Consider the following 24,264-nt stretch of genomic DNA (forward strand, 5'->3'; position numbering starts at 1 on the left):
CTGCTTATATTCAGAAGAAGAATCTGAATATGAAAAGCCAGGCCCTATCCTTATTTGCATTAAGGAGGGTGCAGGATGTGTATTAAGAAATGCTTTCTGATGATAAGGTTGTTTAAAAACAGAGGTAGTTTGATTGAGGGGTATGGTGGAATCTCCATCACTGGAAATCTCTAAGAACAAATTGGATAAGCAGTGGATAGGAATTATATACCTGTATTTCCTACTGCCCTGGGGTATAGACTTGACTCAGTAACTGCTTTTATCCTGCTTTAGTCTGAGTTACATGCTGTGTGCTCTGTGGGCAGTGTGAAGCTTCGGCATGACTTGCCAGCAGGTAAGGTTGATGTATGTAGAAGGAGCAAAAGTCAAAGCAGGCAGAATTTTCAACAGTCATTTCTTTATTCTCTGCATGTGTCACAGGAGTGGAGGAGGAAGAAAAACCTGTTGTTAGAGGAGCCAACACCAGCGAATCAGCAAGAACCTGAAGTATGCATTTGAAGGCACTATTAGATCACCATTAACTGAAAGCATCTTTCCTGTTTGGTAGCAGTCATTGCTATTAAGTCATTGGGCTCGTATCTTCTGTCTGAGTGAGATTATAGGGTGCGTATTTGTGTGTGGAGTTTACATTAGTTCGTATGTGCATACATGTATATTGAATTATGTGAATTTATCATGAGTTCAAATGTCCAGAAATAACACCTGTCATAATGTGTGTCTTTGCATCAGGGTTGCTCAGGAAAAGTACTTTAGAAATGTCTTAGAGTTTTGTTTTGTTTAGTTTTGTGGGTTTTTTTTTTTTTTTGTTTGTTTGTTGTGGTGGTGTGTTTTTTTTTGGGTGTTTTTTTTTTTTTTTTTTTTTTTTTTTGAAACATTAGCAACCAGTGTGTTTTTATAAACTTCCTTCGGTTACACGTGCCAGGGTGTGCTAACATACCAGCAAACTGGTGGAAAACTAAGTTTTGTCCACCAAACTGATATAATCCCATTCTCTTTTTCCCGGAGCAAAATTTTCTGTTTTGAGGCTTCAGATGTTTCAGGTAGTACTGGCAGGATCAGTCCTCTTAAATTTCACTAACTTCCTCTGCCTTTAGTGCATCCTGTTGGCTACTGCAGAGCCTTGAGACAACCAGCAGTAACAAAATCTAAGTGGAGTGACTTTGTGGGATTGAAGCAATCTGAAAAAACCCGAGTGTGAAAAAATGATTTTATAGTTTTCTTAATGAAGGGGAAAGGTGGTAACTGTATTGGTTTAAACCCTCCCACCCCCATACGCAAAGTATTGCTGTGTAATGTTATTCTCTTTGTTATCTAGAATTGTCTGAAAGTTCTGCAGCAATAAATTTATCAAGCAGCTTCATTTTAGATAGTTGAAAGAATGTATTAGTATTCACTGAATGTATTATCTGCAGTTTAGAAGAAAAATATCCAGTATTTTAAGATGGGAGATAGCTCTGCTAAGGATGTCCCGTCATTCCCCCCATTTACCACTTCATTTTCTATGCCTTTTCTCTTTCTACCCTTGATTAAATACTGTGCCGTGGTGCTCATGAGAATAATTGGGATGAGCAGAAGCATTACTAACAGGAAAAAATTGCAGCCTCCAGCAAGTACTTTTTCTTATTAGTCAATGTGCCACCTTATGAGAATGTGATTAATTTCAGATCAGAACTTCACTTTAATGATGTGCTGATGTAATACTGTATGTGGGTCATTTGTTCCCCCAGCCCCAAAACATCTGCTGGGCATTGAGGCAGTGCTTATCTTATTTTTATATCTGCAATGACCACTGGTGAAAATATAGCTTTTCATACTAGTGTTGTATCTTCACTGGGGAGTATATCTTGGTCTGAAGCCTGATGCTATGGAACTAGTAGTAATACAATAGTTGGAGGTTTTTCTTATTTGAATCAAAACACAGTGAGAAGCCCATTTTGATAGAACTGTGTTCATGAGGAGAATCTGCTCTAGCATAGGAGTGGAAGAGACCTTGGATTTCTTTTTTTACAGTGCTATGTCAGTAAAAGCCCCTGGGAGGTGGCAAAAAACAATATTTCTGCCTCCTTGTTATTGTAGGGCATATCCCAAATTATCTGGATCTTGAGATGAAAAATGAAAGCAGAGCAAAGCATTGATGCTTACAAAGCTTTGCTTTGGTCGAGTGTTAATGTTGGTGCTAGGACTGGATGGTAATAACACCAGCTGAATCAAAACTCAAACTTTTTCAAATGATTCTATATGGTCAAATTGGTGGGGAAATTGAAGGCACCTCTGTCCTCATTATAACAACTGTGGACAAAGGTTGTCTGTAAAAAAGGCAAAAGATCCAGTTCCTAATGGTACGAAATTGTTATGTGTTCGTGTAGGTTTTGCTTAGTATGTCTATGATTTCACGTTTGAAAATCAGGAACTTGTGTTCGTGCTGCTTATAAAAAACATCTAAAATTAATAGAACAAAACAACAACAAAAAACAAACCTTCAAAACCAAACCAAAAAAACCTAGCATGGGAAATGTCGCAGTGATAGTCAGGAAAGAAAAGCATATGCTTATGGTTGTATCAGACTGTCAGGAATTTGGGGAAACAAGGATTGAATATCCAGTGAAAGTGAAATGGGGATAAGAAAATCATGAATTTTGTTGGTTTTAAAAGGAAGTATATTTCACTGAATTTGCGTGATAGTTTTAGCTACTGGGAGTTTAATGAAAGTGTTCATCAGTGTCTTGCACCAAAAAATCTTTTTCACTAAGCTTTTGTTTTAATTCTAAAGAGTGGGAAGAGCACTTCGACTTTCACAGTAAAATTCTTACATGGAGCTCCCATTTGATGTGAGCCCATGTGAGGCCAGGGAACAGATTTCCCTAAAAGTGGAAGTAAAGGTCCCATGTAAAATGTCTAGGAGAGGCAATGATGCCAAGATGCTCACTTACAGATCTTCAGAATAAGTGATTAGAAATAATCACACTTGTGCTGAGCTGTTAGTGTCACGTTTCTGCTACCCACTTAGTCCTTAACAGTAGAACTATTTTTCATTGGAGACTGGGGCAGTCATTTTATTAGTAAAGTGAATAAATTCAAGTGTTGTATCTTGGTCTTGTTCCTGTTTCCTGTTAGTGAATGTATAGTTCCAGTCCAAAAACCCTTCCTGAAATCTGATTAACCTTGCATTTTAAGGTGGTAGAGCACAACTTCTACATTCTGAAAGCCAACTTCTGTTTAGAAAAGTTTCATGTCTCCTATCTGTGGATAAAGAGTAGTTGAAAATATTCTTGGGACACTGATTAGTTTGCAAGTCTGGGATGGCAGGACATACTGAGAGGTGTTGCATGTAAACTTATGACTGCTTTGTTGTCAAGCAACTGATTCAATGAGTTTTGTAAGAAATGAGTAAGTCACCTAGTGCCAGTGCATCACCTTTGGATAAATTTGCAGGGCACCTACTACATCATGGACTTTTTGTAATGTGAGCTCTGAATATACCCTGTGGACAGACCACAAATTACTTGGATTTCACATAGAGAGTTTTGCTGTTCATTAGAATTTACTATCCAGAGACTGAAATCAAGCTTTGAAATTAATTAGAGAAACCTATCATCTTTAGGGTTTTGTTGCTAACTTTAATTCTTGAAATTTAGTAGTGCCAGTAATGACCCCCGTATGTGTCAGCATAAAACATAATCCTATGATATAGTATCAGCAGATGCAAACAGGTTTGAAATCTTTCTTCAGCAGTATTACAATAAGAAACTGTTGTGTCATAAAGTAATTTCATAACTCATGGATTTGGAAGTCTAACTCTGGATAGGAGACTGTTTTTTCAGTCATTAAAAAATATTCTGTACATCACACAACCACAGTGTGTAGAATGGAGAATGTGCTTTGGTCATTTATTTGAATGTTGTGTGAATGAACCTCTCCTTCTGTACAGTGTCTTCAGGGAAATAGTTACATTTCACTTCTATATATAATTTCTGTGTGTTGACCCCCAGCCATGAGCTGGGAACCAAGAAAGTTTAATATCCCCCTGACTAGAAGTCAGGCTTTCGTAGGCTTTACACACAAGTAGATAGGGAAAGACTTCTTTTAGTTCTAAGCACATTATGCAGTTGATGATTAAAAAAAAGTAAAAGAAGAAAAAGTGTAATATAAAGAGTCTAGTGACAGTAAGTGAAAGAATATGATGAATATTTGATATCCAGAAGACTGCAAATTCTTTCTTGGACATCGAGGGGGCAATTTTGGTAAGAAATCCTATCTAACTTGCCTTAATAAATTCCAAGAAAATCTCTGGGCTTCTACAGATGAGAATCTCTGCTTGAACATGTATTTAATACAAGAGCTGCCTGTGGAAGGAACTCTAATATTACCTTATCAGTACTGGAAAATTATTGTATGTGATAAACAGTGATATGCTTATTTTGCTATTTTCAGTCAAGCTTATTTGCCTGATACTGCTTTTGGAAATACCTTATCTCTTGTTTGTGACATTTTGTGCTTCTGATGTTTTCCTGTTGTTTTATATCTTACTAGCTTAATTTAAAATACTGAATAAGTAGGTCTCTTTTCTCTATAAGCCTTATTCATGTAGATTCTTGTAGAATCACAGGATCATTCAGGTTGTAAGCGACCTTGGGAGGTTGCTAGTCCATCCTCCAGCTCACAGCAGGGCCAGGTGTGAGAGCAGACCAGGTTGCTTGGATCTTGAAAACCTCTGAGGCTGGAGACTGCACAGCCTCAAGGAACTGTTTCAGTACCTGGCAGTCCTCCTGGGGAATGAATTTGTCATTATATCCAGTCTGAACCTCTTATATCACTGTATGTCTCTGTTATCGTTTGTACTTGTGCCATGCACTGCTGTGAAGGGGCTGGTTGTCTTCTATATACCGATCTCAACACTAATGGCAGGTGTTTTTAGCTCCTCCCAGAGCCTTTTTCTTCTACTTCCATTTGTATTACATCATGTGAAGGGCTGTATTATCAGCTAAAAGCAGCAAAAATTATTAGTTAGACTGTAGAGATTAAATTAGGAGTTATTTTCTGAATGCACAGACAGTCTATGAATAGAGATATTTTGATACGGAATGTAAGTATGTCCAAATATTCAAATGAGATCTTTAGCAACTTTCTTTTTGTCCATTGCTGACTTATAATACTGGAAGATTGCTTATGTCAGAGGCTGTTATTTTCTCTGGCCTGAGTGGAAGGAGTTCCAGGTGTGCAGAAATGAATCTGAAGACGTAATTTTTCTTTGCTTTGTGCTGGAGTTGAAACCATCAGCTAGTAATAGAAACTATCAATGTTTCTAGTACTGTGTATCACATGAAACAAGACAGTGTTCACTATCCTTAACAATAATTCTTTGTTGATAATGGAATAGAGAAACTTAGGATATTTATGTGGTATAATGCATAACCATATATCATCCTCACAATGTATATGGATACAAAAAGTTGTTACGATTGTTATACTTCCTTTTTTATATCAGTAAGAGAAGAACTGATGAACTTGCACAGTGTCTTCTTTCATAGTACCTGCAAATCACCAGGAGCGGGCCACAGTCCCGTAGCAAGATTACACACAGTTTAAGAGCTCCCATGAAGAAATAAGCAGTGAGACAAGTGATTGTCCATCACAAGCTAAATGCATTTTGTTCTGAGGATTTAAAAAATCCTTTTGGCCTTTTTTTTTTTTTTTTTTTTTTTAATTCACTTTTTAAAAGTGTTTGGTTTTTTTTTTTTTTTTTTTTTATGTGAAGCTTTTAAATATAACGTTTATGTATAAAGGGCGGAAGGCAGTACCGTGTCATCCTGTTATTTTTAGCTTGAAAAGAAAGCATGTGTGTTTGGTTGAGTTCCAAGTATAAGAGAGAATGCACGCAGAGTTACTTTAAAAATATGCCAGAAAGTTATCAGGTCTGCAAGTGATAACAGCAATAATGATGTACTTCTTAAATTCTGGGTAGCATTAATATTTAAATTCATATACGTTTCCATTACAGTTTAAATTTATGATACAGAACCCTGAGGCAAAAATTAAAGGCACTTCTACACCATTTGTCTCTTTCAGAAATCCATGATGTCTGTTGATTATTGTGTCTGTAACTTAATTTTTGATTACCTGATTTTCTTAACACAAACGGACTGCCAACTGAAATTCAAAGTAGTTATTTTGGCAAATGCAGCAAAATTAGGATCTATAGGCTTTCTGCAGACTCAGTGCCTTTCCACAAGAAACTTATTTTCCCCTCTCAGCCACTCGGTGGCAGTAGGCATCTTTTGTAGCGATGAACGCTGAAGTAAAACGTGCTTGTGCTTCAGAGTAGAAGACTGCTCGATTTCTTGTGTAGTATGATAGCTAAGCCTTTTGACTAAAACATAACTTACGTTTTCTTTATTTTATACAACTAACGGTGTGATAATATTTTGGAAGCATTTAGGAAAAGCATACACTCTGCAGCACAGAAAAACGTGTTGAGACATGAGGAGGAAAGCAAGTAAGGTGCTCTGGTTTCTCAGCATGTAAGGCCTGTGGGCAAGGAAGCCTCTTTAAGCTTTTTATTTCTGATGATGCCACTGTCATAACCAGGGAGCAGTAACCGTGCAATGCTGCGAAATTGGCAGCGTGACATCCTTGGGATTAGGAGTATCTGAGATCGCTGACAAGTAAAGAAGCCTGACAGGTAAATTGCCATGGCGAGTCACATTCCCGCACTGATGCTCTGCAGGGTCAGGTTCCAGCCTTCAACATCAGAGTCATATGGTATGGCCTACGGGGCAGAGATGCCTAAAGGCACTGGGCAACAAGTAGGCTAAGCAGTTGTCCTTGTGATGTGGAGAAATGCTGTGAGGGAAGTGATGGACAGGCCAGCACAGCACACTTTCACTTTGCCTCTGTAAGCAGCAGGAGGCTAGAAAAGAAATTTTCAGCTTTTCGAGTAGCAGAGTTAAAGTATCCAGTTGTTCAAAGTTGTTGCTCGGTAGAAATGTAAGTCCTGTATGGAAGGGAAAATAACATCCTACTGTATTGCTGCATAACAGAGGTTATGTTTGGTTTCCTGTTTATTATAAATCGTCTCCAGGCACTTCAGAAAAGAACGATTTAATAGCACACAGACATTCTAGAAATGAAAGAGCTAAATATGTGATATGACACAATTAAAAAAAAAAAAAAAAAAAACAAACCCCAACCCCAAAACAAAACTTGCTAATTTTAATGTAATATTGCACTAAATTAACATTATTTCCATTATTTTTAGTGTATGAACACTGGCTTGAACACCGGATTGAAAGATGCACTTGGCGTTCTGCATAGTCATAGGATGCTGCAAGTAAAAGAAGCCATTATGGCTTGAGCAGTTACAGTTCTTCATTTTCCACCTGGCTCTTTGTATGGTTGGGAAAGCAGAATATGATGTGTGGCTGCTCCTTGGTCACAAAAGTTTACATCAGACTATTAAGATAAATTACCTTAAAGAAATTTATTATAACACTTCTAGTGGTAACTTGTGGAAGTTCTGAACTGAATACTTATTCTGTGTGTCCCCATAATATTGCGGTAAAGTAGAAGAGGGATGCAGCAGAGAGATGGGGTTTGTGGTCTCTTTCGCTGTCCCTGCTGACTCTCCTGCTGAATGTGAATGGGAAAAAATCAGTTAGAGTCATTTGTTCTGAGACTTACTATTTGAAAAAACTAGACAGACATGGAGCAGAAGTGGAGACAGTACCTTCAGGTTGAAGAGACTACCTGATGTTATGAAGCAGGAAGTGCAGAAAGCATCAAAGCTCACGCTTTCTCAGTTGACTGATGTTCCTTTAGGTTATGCTGCCTTTCAGATGTAATGTTTGAGTCCTTCTAGTTTACAGATTTATGACACTTAAAAAATCAAAGCAAAATACAATCAAATATCAAGTTTTTCCTCTCATTCATATCCAAATGATATAAAGATCCAATTTCAATATTAGTTATAGTAAGTTAGAAGGCTTTTGCAAGCAAAACCAAAGCAATTCATATACTGGCTCTGATTGCCCTGAAAATGCCTTTTTTAAAGGAGAGTGTCATTGAGTAAAAGCAGGTTATTACTTGCTTTTTTTCCAAGCAAGTAATCTTGCTTGGAAATCTACTTGGAAATCTTGCATGAAATCTACTTTTCTTTGGACACTTATCCCAATCCATGCAGAAAGTTGAGCATATGAAGGATGCTGCTTTCATCAATGCAAGTATATTTTCCATTGGGAAATATTCAAAGGTATAAGTCTAAATGCTGGATTTTTATGGCCCATAAACCATGGGTCTATTAATGTAACCTTATAAAACAGTTAGAATAGATAATTTTGGAGACCGGTTTTATACATGGCAAGTACATGTGTATTGGTAGCTTTCCTCTGCTTTATATTTGGTAAATGACACAAGAATCTTTAGTGTCATATTGTACTTCCATAGACAGTACATGGAAAATTTTACAGATGAACAGTTATGGCTCTGTTTGTAGGTGGTACCTGAAGAACACTGAGTGATACATTTTTGCACAGAATTTTTTTTTTTTTTTTTTTGACATTCAATGTTTACATTCCCATAGATGAAACTGGACTTTTTGCCAGGAATCAGAATGGCAAACGTTCATTGACACACTTGTATTATCAAATTTTGCAGTGCTAACCTTCTGTGTATTCTGAGGGAAAGGAAAACAAAAAACCTATTACATCTTTGCAGTTCATACTTCCATGGGCAGTCTGAATCTTCATCTTGAAGAAGGAAGAACATGCTGACAAATTATTTGGAGTATAGAAAGGTTCTTGCCTTGGGGCTGAAGTGGAGGATTGGAGCTGAGACCAGTGCAAGCTCATCACATCTGTGATGAAGCACTGCCCAGGTAGTGACCAGTGGAAGGAAAATTAAGAGTATTAACTTTTGTTCTCTGTAAGAACAGATGAAAACTGTAATTAGTTCATGGCGCTTATATTTGTAAGCTGTTACGGGTTTTTTTGGTGTTCTGGCCTAGTATTTTGAAATGTCTGCCTCTTGCACTCCTAAATCTCTGCCAGTCGGGTACCAGAGCTATTTTAGGAGGTTAATTCATAACTAACTGTTCATTTTTCAGGACCATTCCCTAGACTTCTTATTACCTGTCATTGGACTTTAAATGAACTCAGTTCAGTGGTGAGTCAGAGCAGGAGGAGGATCCTGAAATTGTGTTTGTGGCAATGAGCACTGCTGAAGCAGATGAGCTGGTGTGCTGTATATGTATTCATATGTGTTTGTTTCAACTATCACATGTTTTTATAAATAATATAGCCATAGCTTTTACACCTAACTTTTAACTCAGTAGATCTCTGACTACAATAATTTGTATATAGTTCTCTGACAACTTAGGATGTTTGTTTGGCTGAAGCCAATACAGATTTAAAGAAAAAGCCCTTCCTTCTCTTAGTGACAGCTGGCTACCTATGATTATGCTGGTACACCCTTATTGTTTCAGGAGCTGTAAGGACAGATAGGGGTTTAGTGGCTAGTGTGGCAGTGCAGAGAAACCTGTTTAAGAACCTCTAGCAAATTAAGAACTCTTTTTTTCAGCCAGTTCCTCTGGGTGGGTGTTTATTCTAATTACAATGCAATAAAATTAAGCAATTGCCTGGCATGGCTGAATAAGGGAGGAGCAGAAATGTAAGACTCTGTGTTCTGGTCCAAGCAGTGCAGCCGTCTCATTCGTTGAAGTAACTTCACCTGTCTCTAATTTATCTCGTAAAAACAATAGCATGTTGAGTTAGTCTATATTAACTAGTGTATGGAAAGTAATCATAGAATATTCACTGTTTGATGGTGTAGCAAGCAAGTGAGTTTTATGAGCGCTGGAATTAGGAACACCTGACTTGCAAGGGGATTTATGTTTTGGGACAGGCAGATCAATGTCATTATGAAAGAAGGATGCAGGGTTCAGCTGAAACTTCTTGCAGTAGAGGAGAAAAGGGTAGTTCATACCTGCCATTGTAAGGTGTAAGCTTGTACAGCACTTTTGCTCACAGAAGGTGCAGTGCTTGAATATCATTCTTCCATCCAAGCACCTGTTGGTGCTTAGCTTCTGTATTTTGCCTTTTCTGTTCAAGTCAGTTAATGTTGGTGTAGAGGTTCAAAATTTCCTGGGAAAAGAACAAAAAAGTTTGAGCTTAGTCAGTGGGATGACATCAATCTTATTCTTTAGGAAAGCAGGATAACAAGTTGTCATTTGTAAAAATGCATGCATGCTTCCATTGCAGAGCTGGGAATAATAGTACTGTGTAGTAGTGAACACCAGAACAGCATTTACATGTGCTGGCTTTATCGCAATGAGTATATTCGCTTTATGACTCCACTAAATAGAGAACCAAAACTAATTTTTCGTTACTGCAGTCTATACATACAGAATTAAGGCTGTATGTATACAGCCATACCAGAAAAGGTATGTGCTTTGATATTTGATCAAATTTCTTTTGCTCAGCACATCCAATAGATTCTAATCTTTACATAAATTCTACTGTATGTTTCTAAATACTTCTTTCCTCATTACGTTTCTCTAATCTTACACTAAAAGCAAGAGCAGCTACAAAAGGCGCTTACATGCAGAAAAGCTATCGTAAAAATAGGGATATTGATCAAGAAAGACCATGTCACTCTGTTTTGGATGTGTGATGACTGCTAATCCTTGTAAAAAGTGTTATTAGAACTTACTGACCGAAGTGAGATTAGAATCTGCGTGAAAATCAAGGCAGAAGAAAGTAGTTCTAATGTAACTAATGTTGGTATAGTACAAGTACCGTAGAAGTACTATACTCTATAGTACAAGTGCTTCTTCATTCTAGTAAACAATTGAAAATAATGGCAATGTGCCATCTTTAAGACAGTAGATATTTACTGCGTAATACTTCAGTTTATTCTGTAAGGTCCTGACTACGTAAACATTGAGGGCTTTTCTCATTTAAGAGTCCAAGTTCTTCTTAGCATAAATTTGAGCATTAAGTTTATGTGTTGTTGTATGCTGAATAACGTATTGTGGTAAATATTCTCCAGGTGAGTTTATTGTGATAGCCCTACTGAAGCTTAGTCCACAAGCATCCAGTTTATTCACATTGTGGGATCAAAACCTGTCCTCAGCATTGAGCAAGTCTGGATTTTTGTGGTATCGACAGTTTGGAGTAGGAATGAAACAGCAACATTTTGTTAACTGAACCTGTAAATGCCACTATCCTATTCAAAACAGAAAACTCTTTTACCTGTTTCTGAAAGAAAATTGTAACTGTACTCAAGAAACTTACCCTGTGATGTGTGTATTGCTGATTCTTTTTAAATCTAAACTTTAAACCTAGAGGCTACATTATTTTAGGCCTCTTAACAGTGCGCCCTGAGCACCTAACCGTTAACAAATAATGAGAGCATTGTTTTAGTGAAAGAGACAAAAAGCCCAAACTGGAGCGCATTAGATTATTAAATTAAAAATTAATTCCAGTTAGTGCTGGGGCAACTGCTTTCTACCCTACTGAATTAGGCAGCTGGGAATTAATGGCAAATGAAAATCATTCTAATGACAGTCTTTTTTGTTAAGGATTTGAGAAAGTTTCTGACAGTGTCGCCATGGCCTCAGAGTTTCTATTGCTCTCTATGTTGAAGATGTATAAATGTTGATTAGTGGGAAAAAGTCTTTGGAGTATTTTCTAGTGGAGCTCAGTCTTTCCTGACTATCTGAGGTCTAAGTTGTTAGTGCAATAAGCTATCCATCCCTGTTTGTTCAAATAGCAGACTTGTCACATGCTCAGGATGAAGAGTTCTGTGATTTGATATACGATATCTAATGGCAAACAAGAGAGCCTTTAAAAAGTAAGTTGCTGATTACCTGAGTGCATATTTTCAGTCATCGTCCTTTTAAACAAAAAATGTGCTATTTCTTTACTATTCTTTTTTATATGCATATTATTTCTGTTAGATTTATAGGAAGAATGGGTATTGTCAAAGAAATACTGCAGATGCCATTTAAACTGCAAAGCCACACAGTGAGCAGAAATAAATGGAAACACAATTGGGGGTAAAAGACCTGTAAGCAGGGTGAAAAACAGGTTTTGTACTTTGCTCTGTGGCAAATCCAGCACATAGTTTTTTAGTATACTGCTTTCTTCTGAAGTACCAGATACTGATCCAATTTCTATATCATGTGTGTAACATTATTTGGGCTCCGTATGTATGAATATATATACTATATATATACTATATATATAGTATATGTTATATGTAACATTGCTATTCAAGCTTTCACTGGTTATAATGCATCAGCAATTACATTTTCCTGATCTGATAAACCTGACATCAGTCTGACTTGTAAACAGCTGTTATTGACTCAGATTACTGAAGGATTGAATGTCCTGCTAGCAAGTAACCATCTGTGATGTAGTTAACATTACTAAGGGTTATATTGTACCAAAAATGGACTGTAAGTTCATTGCCTTATAGAGGGAATCATCTTCAGTTTCTTTGGGCTCTGAAGCAGTAACAAAACTAGTGCTATTGTTGGGGAAGGCTAAACAGAGAATGGTGCCCAAAAGCTTACGGACTAGCCTAATTGTCTTCCCTGGCCTTAGTGTTGTGTTCTCTGGTATTTCCACTGCATTCCTATAGAGAAATCATCCCCTTAGTAGCGTGCTGACTTCACTGACAAAGGTGAAGGGGAGGTCAATGCTGTGACACAGCCAGATTCTGTTATCCCTAGTTGTGGTTGGCATGGTGACTGGCAGCTGAATGTACAGGTTTGGTTGTTTCTGAATTTGGACATAAAAGCCAGGTGACCTCCGATACCAATATACGATTCTGTTCTTCAGATGGGCATGTGTGGTGAACCAAATTCTTGTGTTCAGTTTAAGCACATGTGTAAGTCATGGGAAAGAACTGGACAATCGTTCCTTAGATATTCATCCTGTTTTTCCAGTCTGTTGTCTAGGGGGCTAAATATTTGTTAGAAAAAAATGCACATGTGGATACTGAAAGGGACAGTTGTTTTAAGCATCAAAGAGTTTTGAAAGTTCAGGGGAGAAGTAATGAAGGCTGTAAAATGTATGCATTACAGAATTTCCAGCAAGTGGTTGTTTTTTCTCAGTCTCTGCAGGATTTAGATACCTCTTCACAACAGAATGTTGTATTTGGTATTGCTGATGTTAAAGCTTGGTGCACAGGTTGCCTTGATTCCTCAAGTTCCCAATTCACTGCCCATTCAACTGCAATAACCAAAAAAATCTGTCTTCTGGACCAGTAACTGCCATTACAGTTATTCTTTTAAAAAACAGAACAAAAAAAAAAAAGAAAGTATACAGTATGCACTAGTGGAAAAAATGACGTTTGAGCAGAAGCCTTTCTCCAAGGATTATTTAAAACCCTGTTTACCAGAACAACTGTAGGCCAAAGTTGCCATGGAAACTGAAAGAATTCAAATAATATTAGCAATGGCATATCTATTATGATATTGCATTAACGATGGTATAGTAAAGGGTCTCTTGTGGTTTCATTTACAGAGCTCACTTTTTAGTGATTTATCACCAATATTACAGGCTACAAATTAGAATTAGAAACAGAAGGTTCAGCCTTGAATTGGCTAATAATAATATTGGGAGGGAAAAAGTATTAAATTTTCCTGTTACTAGACAAAAAAATTTTATTAATTTAATCATATGCCTAGGAGAGTTTTGAGGGTTTCGTATGTAGCAAGTTATTAGTCTTAGAAATAAAATAATAATCAAGTCATATAACAGATGATCTTCATTTGGCATGCAAAATTGCTGATTCCAACAATGTAGATGATACAACTAGAACTGAGACATTTTGAGCAGGTGATATTAGCAAGAAGAATCGATCAGTTCTTGAGCTTGGTGCCATATACGTACCTTTTCCTGCATTGTATTTCAGATATACTGAAACTACATGCTAAACAATGTTAGTCCTGTTTGGCGAAATAGGGCTTGAATTCGGCTGTCTCTGCCAGATGAATGTGGCTGGTGCTAGATGGTGGCAGAAGGAGAATTGTTCTGATGTGGTTTGTCAGAAAAGTAATATTCTTTAAAGACATTGCCATGGTTTGCCCCTTAGGAGTGGGAGTGGTAGTGGTTTATCAAGATCATAAATGCTAAGGTGGTTCTTGTATTCCCTGAATTTAAATGTATGGTTTTTTTTTTTGGCAGGCAGATCCTCAGTAGTTCTATGGTTGTAGCCTTTCCTTACCTGCTCCACCCTGCTGCCTCTTCCCCCACACCCCTGTCCTACTGGCCAAGAAAAGGCAAAAATGAAATTGAAGAGTGATTAGGTGTCATAAAGCAATTTTTAACCCTTTAAATGTTGGCTGAAGCATTAACTTGGGTGCTGTCAGGACACAGGCAGAAGCTTCTAGCTGCCAGAGTATAATTGCCAAAAGATTTAGCCCTGAGTTATGTGTTTAATGTGAGTAGTTTAGAAGAATTTACCTGACCAATCCATGTGTTGAATAACCTGTTGCACTTACATTTCTAAGCTTCACATAATTGTCTAAATGATATCATATATAAATGCAGCATAGAGATACTCGAGGAGCTTTTTCTGTGTTTGGCAGAAAAATCTGGCACATGAGATGTAGAAAACTTTCCCAAAGCTATGTGGTGATAATGACTACACTAGAACACTTGTTTAGCACTTTGCCTACTACAAAAGCTGTAAAAACATTAACTAATCCACAAAGCAAATTAAGTGTTGCAGATGTATCTCTCTGCTGGGAGGAAAGCATATGTGTGTATGAGCGAGGGGAAAAAATCTATTAAGGAGGCTTAATTTGGGCATTTTAAGCTTTATTGCATTTCTTTGTATTTTCATAGTTTCTTAACAGAGGATTTTTTTCTTTTTTCTAGGGTTCTGTTAATGAAGTTATAGATTGATGTATGAAAAATGTATACACCTTTTTCTTTTTGAACACAGAAAATCCAATTGTCTGGATTCTGCTTACAACCAAAGTGAATCTGAGCATTCTATTTGAATTGAAAGAATGGCAAACAGTCAGCAAAGTGCCCCTTTGTCTGAAATGATGCCATTTTTTCTTTTATTCACAGACTCAAACCTCAAGCCTTCTGATGCATATAAGCTTGCGCATGTTTTAAATGTAGCTTTTTAAATTGATGTTCTATTGGCAGATACTGAATTCAAGGTCCTTTCCAACCCTAACTATTCTATGATTCTATGAAGGTTAGGTGATTTCTGTCTTTATCAGCTTTGTCAAGAGCTGATTTTTATCTGGGGTTGACTTGAAGCTGGATTTATTAGATTACTTTAACAGATGCTTAAAGTACACTAAATTTTAAATGCTGAGGGCACGTGTTGCCTCCCAATATTCTAAGAGCTGTTTGTCTGCGCAGCTGGCTTGCGTGTTGCAAGTGGGTGCATGCACATACATGTATGTGTATATAATTACAGGAATTCAGGATGGCTGTGATGGGGCTTGTTAGGAGACTGCCAAAGGAGGCCAGTTTCATTGGGGTGCGAGTACCAGTGATGGTGGTGGTCTTCACCATCTCCCTCCCTGAGACTGTGGGGGCCAAGCTCCTGAACTCTCTGGTGCTGAAAACTGGAGCTAAAGTGTGCTGCTTCTTCATTCCCCATCTTTGCTCACTCATCCTTGGTGGTTTTGTGCCTCTCAGCCTCCTCCCCAAAAGGAAGGGGACTTTATCTGCCTCTTCTACATATCATCTTATTTTTGGGACCAGGACTCGTTCTGGTTCCATCACATAGCTTTCCTGCCTGCCATACTGCTACACCACCTTTGTTGTCATCCTGCTGGGGTTTTTTTTTCCTTGCATGTTTTCCTGTACGTCATTTGTGCAAATATGCCATCATTCTCCAAGTCTTTGGAGTTGCATGTTATTTGTGTATTTTGTGCTTAGCAGTCCTATAAAATACTTCTATGTTTTTACCAGTTATGCTATTCATGGCACTGTTATGTAACAAAAACTGGCTATTGCCCCTTCATTTTAGTATGCATATGTCTGAGTTCAAGGCAAGCAAATACAAAGCGTAGCTTTGGTTACTCCTGAAAAGATAAATCCATTGGCATTCATAGGTGCTATCTTAGAGGCAGATTACACTATGGCAGTATGACTGATGCTGCCAGCCATCCTCACCACTGCTGTAGTGTTTGGGTGGCTCAATAGCAGCAAATGTATTCAAGACCAGCTGGCAGCCTCTACAGCTGCTATGTAGAAAGAGAAGCCATTGTAGGTGTGTGGTGGAAGGTGGGCTGGTGATCTCTGGGTGTCGAAGTACCCTACCGTATGATCCCTATGAATCCCATCCAAGTGGCAGGAAAGCTGATTAACATGGGGAGGGTGAACACTAGTGAACAATGTGATTATTTGCTTGAATGCTTTTCCTGTGGATTTCTGAAGACAGATGCCACTCCCCCCTGTCATCTGACCCTGACTGACTCTCTGGCTGGATAGGAGCATGGTCAGCCCCTGTTCCTGCCACCGGTGGTGCTTAAGCTTTGCTGTATTACACTTCTGTGGCTTTTGCAAGCTGACCGTATTTTGGCAGAATGAACCCTGTGTGGGTGAGTGCAAACTGAGATCTGTTGTGAGAGTCCATTAGTTATAATCACTCAGGCAAAAGGAGCATCCCTTCAGACATTGATTTAATGCACGGAGAGAATTGAAAGGGCAGAAACAAGAATAGGATATAAAATACTGCACTTCACTTACACAGCCAAGAGTGTGCATGCAAAACATAGTTTGAAGAATAGTATGATGGATCTGTGTTCTGTAGTTAGACACTTCACTGATAATTTTCTGTCTTTAGTTCCTAAAGGCGTATTAATTTAGAATATAAATGGATTTCCACATGTTAGCTGCAGAAAATGTTCTTACCAAAAGTTACAAGATTTATTTTTTCCTTTCTAAAATCTCTAGTTTATTCAAGTATTCAAGTAGGGAATAATGCTTTTTGGGTGGTGCTATTGAGGAAAAGAGAATGCTTTTAAGCTGATCTTGGTATATGAAAGGCGTCTGTAAGCTTTACATTTGATACAGAGATTTTTATGCTGTTGGCAGGGATTCTATGTTTTTAAAGGTTTTTCTGTTGCTGGGCTTCATGTACTTTCATTTTCCCTTTGAAGTATGTGGGAGAGTGCAGAAGGGGAAATACTTCATTGTGTCCATGAATTATTCAGGTATGGTTCTAGGAGTTAACATTACTTTAAATAGCTCAAGGTCTTTCTTTTTCCTTGAGTATCTCTGTTTTCATTCTTATGCTGATTGTATGCCATGTTCCTTTGCTGAATATAATTTTGATGAAGTACTACTATCTTTTGACAATCTCTAGAAAGCATTTCAGACTTGAAATAAGTATTTAATTCTGATCTTTTCCAGCATCAGATATGCAGTGACCCAGAGTAGTACAGGTGAATTGGCATATATATGACTTTACAAAAGAATCAAATTATTCTCCTCAGAGTGTTTCCCATGTGCTCTTGCAAAAGCATCTCAAATATCTCCTCTCTCCCCATTTCTACAGTGAAAGAAAAGAGGAATCCATAATATTAAATACTAGCACGCTATTATACATGCAATATTAGGCTGGTTTTTTCCTGAGAGGGATTTTATAAACCACATTTAGTACATCATTTCAAGGTATGGGGAGGCATGAACACTAAGTCCTTATATTTTGAAGAAAACAAAGACAAAAATGAAGATATGAATAGCTGTATTCAGAAAATTAGAAGAGTATCACAGAGGAAGATGATCAGAAAGATGTCTAGAGGTTAATATGCGGAGAAAGGAAAGCAAAACAGAACCTGAAGCATTTTTTTGAAAAGTGTTTAAAGTTTTGCTCTTGTAATTCTAAAAATATGTTTGAAAATCTGGTGATTGCTTGATCAAAGGATACATTAAAGATTAGAATGTCAATATGTTCAAGTTCATGATAGTAAGGTTATATCAGTGTATGTATAACCCTAATTAGCTTTCAGTGACATCTGTGAATACTGTCGTCAGCCACCTATGTGTCTGATAAATGTTTATGAGCTGAGCAATTGCAAACATGTCATTGCTTCAATTTTGTAGCTTCATTGAGTTGCTCACTGGACCTCAAGTTCTCAAGGGCCTTGAACAATCTCTCAGCAATAGTCAAGGTTTTGTTGCAGTATCCCTACACCGTAATGAAATGCAAATCTCAGTCACCTGTGTAAGAGAACCCTGAAAACCACTGGAAAATGCCAGGTGCCAGTGGCAACCTCTGTGTGGATACACAAAAGCACTGGTTAAAAAAAAAAAAAAGTCTGCATCCCAAACCAAAATTTGTCAGGGCTAAATCTCCTTCAAGATACCAGCATAGAAAATGAAAAAGAAACAGAAGCAATTGAGCATCATATTCACTAGGGACTGCATGTTAATTAGAATAAAATTACAAAATAGTGTATGCAACTCTCCAAAGATGCTGGTTACAACAGAGAACCTGTGTCTGCTGCCTTTAGGAATTTGCTGTTACTTGATTATTTCAGTGGTATGAGAGCAAGACTTCTAGAATAAAAGTGTGTGAAAACATCAAGAAATTAATCTTTTGATTGGTGCCATTGATTGCTGGCTGTTTCGAATGTGCAGATTTGTCACCTAAACCCAATTATTCATGAGTTGTAAATATTCAGTTCTACATGGCTTTACCCTGCTTTGTTTATATGTATTGTGCGATTGATATGATTTTGCTAAGTCCATGTTGGAGTTGAATTGCATTGCTTAACAAAATCATATGCCTTAGTGTATTTATATATTCATGTGCATGTTTTATTGTCATTTTTTGATATCAGAGTAGCCAATTTTTAGAGTGTACTACAATTCCATAAGCAGTAATTTCACTAGGTATTTGTATGTGTGAGTTGGTTATTTAGAATAATAATTAAAACCCCCACATAGTAAAGGGGCTTCATAAAGAAATGTTATGTGCTTTTTGTTTAAGCCTAATAGTAGATTTAAGACCTGTTATGTTGGGCATTTTATATGTATTTACTACTAAAGTTGTTTTTATTTATTCCAGTTTTCAACCTTATGTTAAATGATGTAGACTCTGAGCTGGGACAGGTCTAAAAATAATGAAATACCTGAGTATTCTGGAAAAGGACTTCATGTGTTCATTTATTATGCATTAGATTTCCTTTGAGTGATTATAGGAAGGGAAGCTGGGATGAAATAGAGATAGGAAGGGAGATAAGGTAGGAAGGGATTCCCCCTTAAGCAAATCTGAGTAAATTTACTATCCAGATACACACTGTCTGGCTGGGAGGAACTGAATGTCTAATACATCTCTATCCCTCTAATGTTTCAGCTGTTTCTGAACTATAGCTGTGCAAATCACTGCATATTTTTCGATAATAAAACGTTTCTTAGGTCGTATTTGTTATGAATGTTTGGGCCTATACATATCTAAAATGAGTACCATTGAGTTCAGTGAACTTTTGATTAGGATACATGGTGGTTGGATGAAAAATAGCAATTTATACATCTCATTGATGAAAGAATTTTAAATATAAAATTTGTTACTGAAAAGTTACTGATGCCTTGAAATCTGCTGCTGCAGCCATTATCAGTTGTCAAAAGCAGCCTGGACTGTTGTACAAATTAGTGCTTTTTATTCTGAATTAGTAATGTTTAAAATATCACTGTTAAACACTTGTTTAAATGGAAACTTGTTTAAATAATTGACTTCAGCAAGTCAAAGGTGGAAATCGTTACAGGTAAACTGGGGCTGCAGCCTGTTGTGACCAGGAAAAACTGAGAGACGTGGGCAAATGATTGACTAAGTAAGTGTATTCACATGGTCTTCTCACAGGCTATGATCAACTGGAAGGAAAAAAGGCACCTTCATGTTAATTTTGGGTCCATTATAAAGGCAAACCAGTGGTAGAAGTCAAGCAGACACTAGAAGTAGGAAATACATCATAAGGCTTCAAAGGGACTATTACAGAGTCAATAAAGAGGTTTTTGCTGCACAGTTTCTGCCTCCTGGAATAATAAATGATATGTCACCATAAATAGACAACAAATGTTTTCTTGGGACCTTGATTGAAACGTGTTTCTTTTTCTTTGTGTAGCAAAGCCTTGAAAATACTCACTTTGAATGCTCCTTAGAGCTTGAGCTCTCTTTTATTTTCCTTTATTTTTAATTAAATTAGTTGCGTTATTCTTCAAGGAATGCAGCAGCAGTGGTGAGGAGGAGGATGGGGACAAGGTCAAGAGATATTAAAAGGAAATTACAGTTGCTATTAATTCTCATAGCAACAAAGGACTACTGGATCTTGGTGAGGAGGCAGAGGGCAGAGAGCATTGGCGTGCACTCAGAGAAATACTGTGCTGTTCTATGGCATTAGGCAGGTCATTCTACGAGCCTTTTTCTCTCATATTTTCTAATTATGTGTTTTCAGAAAAGGTTAGAATAGTTTGGTTTTGGTTTTTTTTTTGTTTTTTTTTTTTTTTTTTTCCTGTTTAGGATAGCCCAGGGAACCTAAGTAACGCTCTGATTTTGTGTGCTTTTGTGCTTTTTTGTGCATTCATTAGTTGATTTCTGCGTTGTATCTGGGGAAGGATTTCACTGGCAGAGGTGGGTGATGAGCATGGGAAAGCAGCTGGACTGACATTACTGACACCCTTGGCAGGTAGAGCAGCTTCCTCTGCCAAGCCCTCATTCTTGCCATGATGGGCAGTAGCTGCTTTAATTTTTTTTGTTGCCCATTCTGTGATTTGATCCTTTATGAAGAACAAGTGAACTCGGGGAAAGAGAGAGACAGTTTCCCTGGTGAGGTACTTTCAAGAATAGACCTGGGGGAGTTTTTCTTTATCAGTTCAGCTTGCCTACTGTTGTTGGTGCAGTCAAAGAGGCTGTAGGAAAGGGGAGGAAAAGGGGTCATAAGTATGTTGGGAAGGCAGTTGGGAGCCCTCAGCTCAGGTGAACAAGCAGAGATGTTGCTGTGAGGAATAGGGTGCATATCAACCATGCAGGACAGAGGATAGATGAAGCATGGTTTGCCTCTACTCTGAAAGTCACTGGAAGTGAAGACCTTCCTGAAAGGCAATAATGAGAGGACAGTTGTATATAAACTTTTTCCTTTTGGTCCATCTTAGTGAAGTTTCACCAAAACTTAGAAAACTGCAGTTCTGTTTGTGTTTTCTTTGGGTGTTTCCCCCCCAAATAAAATAGAATTTGTTTTTTGACAAAGGCTGCGAATTACTACATTTTCACAGGCAAACTCCTAAGATTTCAAACTATGCGTAAGTTACTGCACAGGATGTAGGAGATGCTCAATTAACATGAAATCACTCCAATAGTAAGGACTATTGGTATGGCTCATCAAAGGATGCTTAGCATTAATATCTATGTGGGTTCAGTTGGTCAGCTGTAATACAGATGATAATTTTAAGGTAAAGAACAGACCTTTGTACTTCAAACATTTTAAACATTTTATCTTTTGCCTTTACTGTCTTGAAAACCTTTTAGCTGTTGCTTAAAATTTTCAGAGATTGTTCTTCTGGGCTTTGTCACCAAAATGCTTTTCTTAAATTAATAAAACAATATACAAACAAAGTACATTTCTCTGATATACGCTTTGATCAATCTCAAGTGCTGTCTAAATTTAAAAAGGAAGCAAAACCCCCCAAAGTCGTCTTTTGTTTTGTTTTGTTTCCTTATGTCATCTGCTCTTAACTTGCCGTAATCATTGATTTTTCTTCCAAAACACAGCTGGTAATAACACTTGAACTGAAGATACTTCAGTCGTCAGGCAGTGCTCTTGGAATTTGTGAAAAAGAACAGAGAACAGATCTTATAAGTGTCTTGCTGTTACTATTTTGAAAGATATTTAGGTACTAAAGGATACGAAATGAGATTTTCGATCTTCAGTGCTTCTTCACTAGCTCCAACAGCGATTCAAAAGTTACTTAAGTTTTAGGTTATCTGTAACATTGAGCAATATGTGTTCTTCCACTTCAATTTAGTATGGAACACTCTTTTTCTTTAATTTTTTTTTTTAGTAAGCTAGTTTTAGTTTGGGTTTGTTTAAGTGTTAACACAAATCTGGACTAGGAAGGCTTGTGCCTACATAAGTATCAAGTACAGTAACCTAATATACTGCACCCACATATTGAGATATATATTTTCATGTTTTATTTCTATGCTTTTGTACTAAGTAGTAATATATAATTTGATTATTGAAAGTCTACATTTTGTCAGCATGAGTGAAAGAAACAGTCACTATGAAGAAGGCTTGTCAGTAGCTCTGAGTTAAGATAGAGGGAATAAGATGTGTGTGCTTGATGTCATTGTAATGTTCGTGTGATATATATTTTCCTTCTGTAAAATACTGCTCACTACTTGTGTGCAGGTCTCAGTACTTGACAGTTGTCACTTTCTGTGCTTGACATCTGTAAATAACAGCATTAATAGCGGGTTCTGTGTCTCAGCAGAGGTTTTCTCATGCTACTGGTAAGTCAGGGAAAGAATGCAAGAAAATGTCCTGATGTTGCCTATGTGTTGTTTGTGAAAGAGTGGAAAACAGACTGAAGAAATAATTATTCAAAAGGGTTGAATAAGCATAAGTAGTGAGTGTGAATAAGAATTATGGGGAGAAAATGCTTCAAAGAATTACAATTACATAAAATACAGTTGTAATTGAAGTCAGGGAGTGCTTTTACAAGTTTAATATATACTACTCTTATATTTCTCTGCTTTCGGTACAGCAGATTGCTATATAGATATCTCCCAGGAAGCTTAATACTTTGGGATGATCACCTGGCCTCTTTTGCACTGAATTCCTAAATGTGTCCCCCTTTAACCCTTGGATAAATATAACAGTAAATCTCTCTTCGGAGTATATTGGTAAGGGCAGGCAGAGCTTAGAATTCAAAAATTTAGTTCTGATGCTTCTATGTTGTGTTAAAAATAAAATTTTTGTGGTTCATAAAAAGTTATGATTAAACTTTGATATACACAAGCCAATCATCGAACAGTACTAAAAAAAAAAAAAAAATCAAGTTATATAGATGGTATTACTTGTACTTCTGTGGGGTTTTTTTATTTTTTTTATTAAATATTTGAGATCTTGTGAAAACAGAGAATGGTGACTACTGCATTTATGCATTTCTACTTGGACAGTTGCTTCGTACAATTTCTCACTGGTCCAGTGTCAGTAGAAAAATTTTCTCTAGCTCCTGCTTAAATGTATTTCCCAGATCTGATTGCTTATTATTTCGTGCAGAACAGTTTGGTTCAGTTTGGTTAACACATCTGTCTAAATGCCCTTTTTTTTTTTTTTTTTTTTTTTTTTTTTTCAAATTTTTATTTTTAATCAGGATGTTTTGAATAACTTGGGTTCCTGTGAGTTGGATGAAGATGACCTCATGCTTGACTTGGAGTTCCTAGAAGAACAACATCACCATCGTTCTGGTAAGTCAGATAAATACTGAATATCTTCAGCGAGGTGTAGTTATTCTTGAAATATAAAGTAAATGTATTCAGTACAATTACTTGGAAATAAAAAATTATTCTTGGGAGGGGAAGAGCAGTATGCATTTTGCAGCGTTATTTCCAAAGGCATTTGCCATTTAACAGAAAGATGCGCTTTACGCCACATTTGAACTTTGTATGGTCAGTTATGAAATTGAAGTGATTTTTACAGCTATAGAATTCCTGCACCCATCTAGTTTTCTGCATACTTAAAATGACTGCTGCCTGCCCCAGGTGGTTACTGAAAATAGGTGATCCTATGTTGTGTGCGCCAGAATAACATGTTTCCAATGAAGAAGATTTGATTTGAGACAGGAATGTTACTTGATCCTTTCTCTCATAGTTGGTTAAGGCGCTGTTGCACTGCTGTGATGAATAGCAATAACCAAGGTCAACTCGCAGTGTTTTCAGGATGATTTTATAATAGGTTTGCACAAGGTCTTGGTAAGTCTGGCAGTTGCAATGGGGAATCCTGCATTTCCTTTGGCTGTGACATGGGATGGTGTAGGGTGTAGTTTGTGAACAGGAAAGCTCCTGCTAGCTCTATAGGGTTTGGAGGGACTTAAAATGTATGTGAGATTTGTACTTGATCACAGTTAGAGCTCTGAGTTTGTACTCTCTTCTGATACTCTGCTATGGCCATGACATGCTTTTAGGCAGGAGTAATTCTCACCCTCTTTTACCTGCTGTTTTCTGACCCTCCTTTCTCCATTCACCATACAGGTACCTGCTACAGGTACCCACTATAGTAGGTACATA

The 24,264-nt window shown here is 37.3% G+C and overlaps 1 protein-coding gene across 5 annotated transcripts in view; it reads left to right on the top strand.

Moving 5' to 3' along the window:
• Nucleotides 1-24,264, top strand: part of CCSER1 (coiled-coil serine rich protein 1) — a 684,293-nt gene that overhangs the window by 95,187 nt on the left and 564,842 nt on the right. For all 5 annotated transcript variants that reach the window (XM_030492379.1, XM_030492381.1, XM_030492382.2 and 2 more), the window contains one exon: nucleotides 23,352-23,445. In XM_030492379.1, the coding sequence (XP_030348239.1) occupies nucleotides 23,352-23,445 (94 nt within the window). The remainder of the gene's footprint in view (nucleotides 1-23,351; nucleotides 23,446-24,264) is intronic.

This window comes from Strigops habroptila, chromosome 7 (genome assembly GCF_004027225.2).
Source record: "Strigops habroptila isolate Jane chromosome 7, bStrHab1.2.pri, whole genome shotgun sequence".
Taxonomy (NCBI): Eukaryota; Metazoa; Chordata; class Aves; order Psittaciformes; family Psittacidae; genus Strigops; species Strigops habroptila.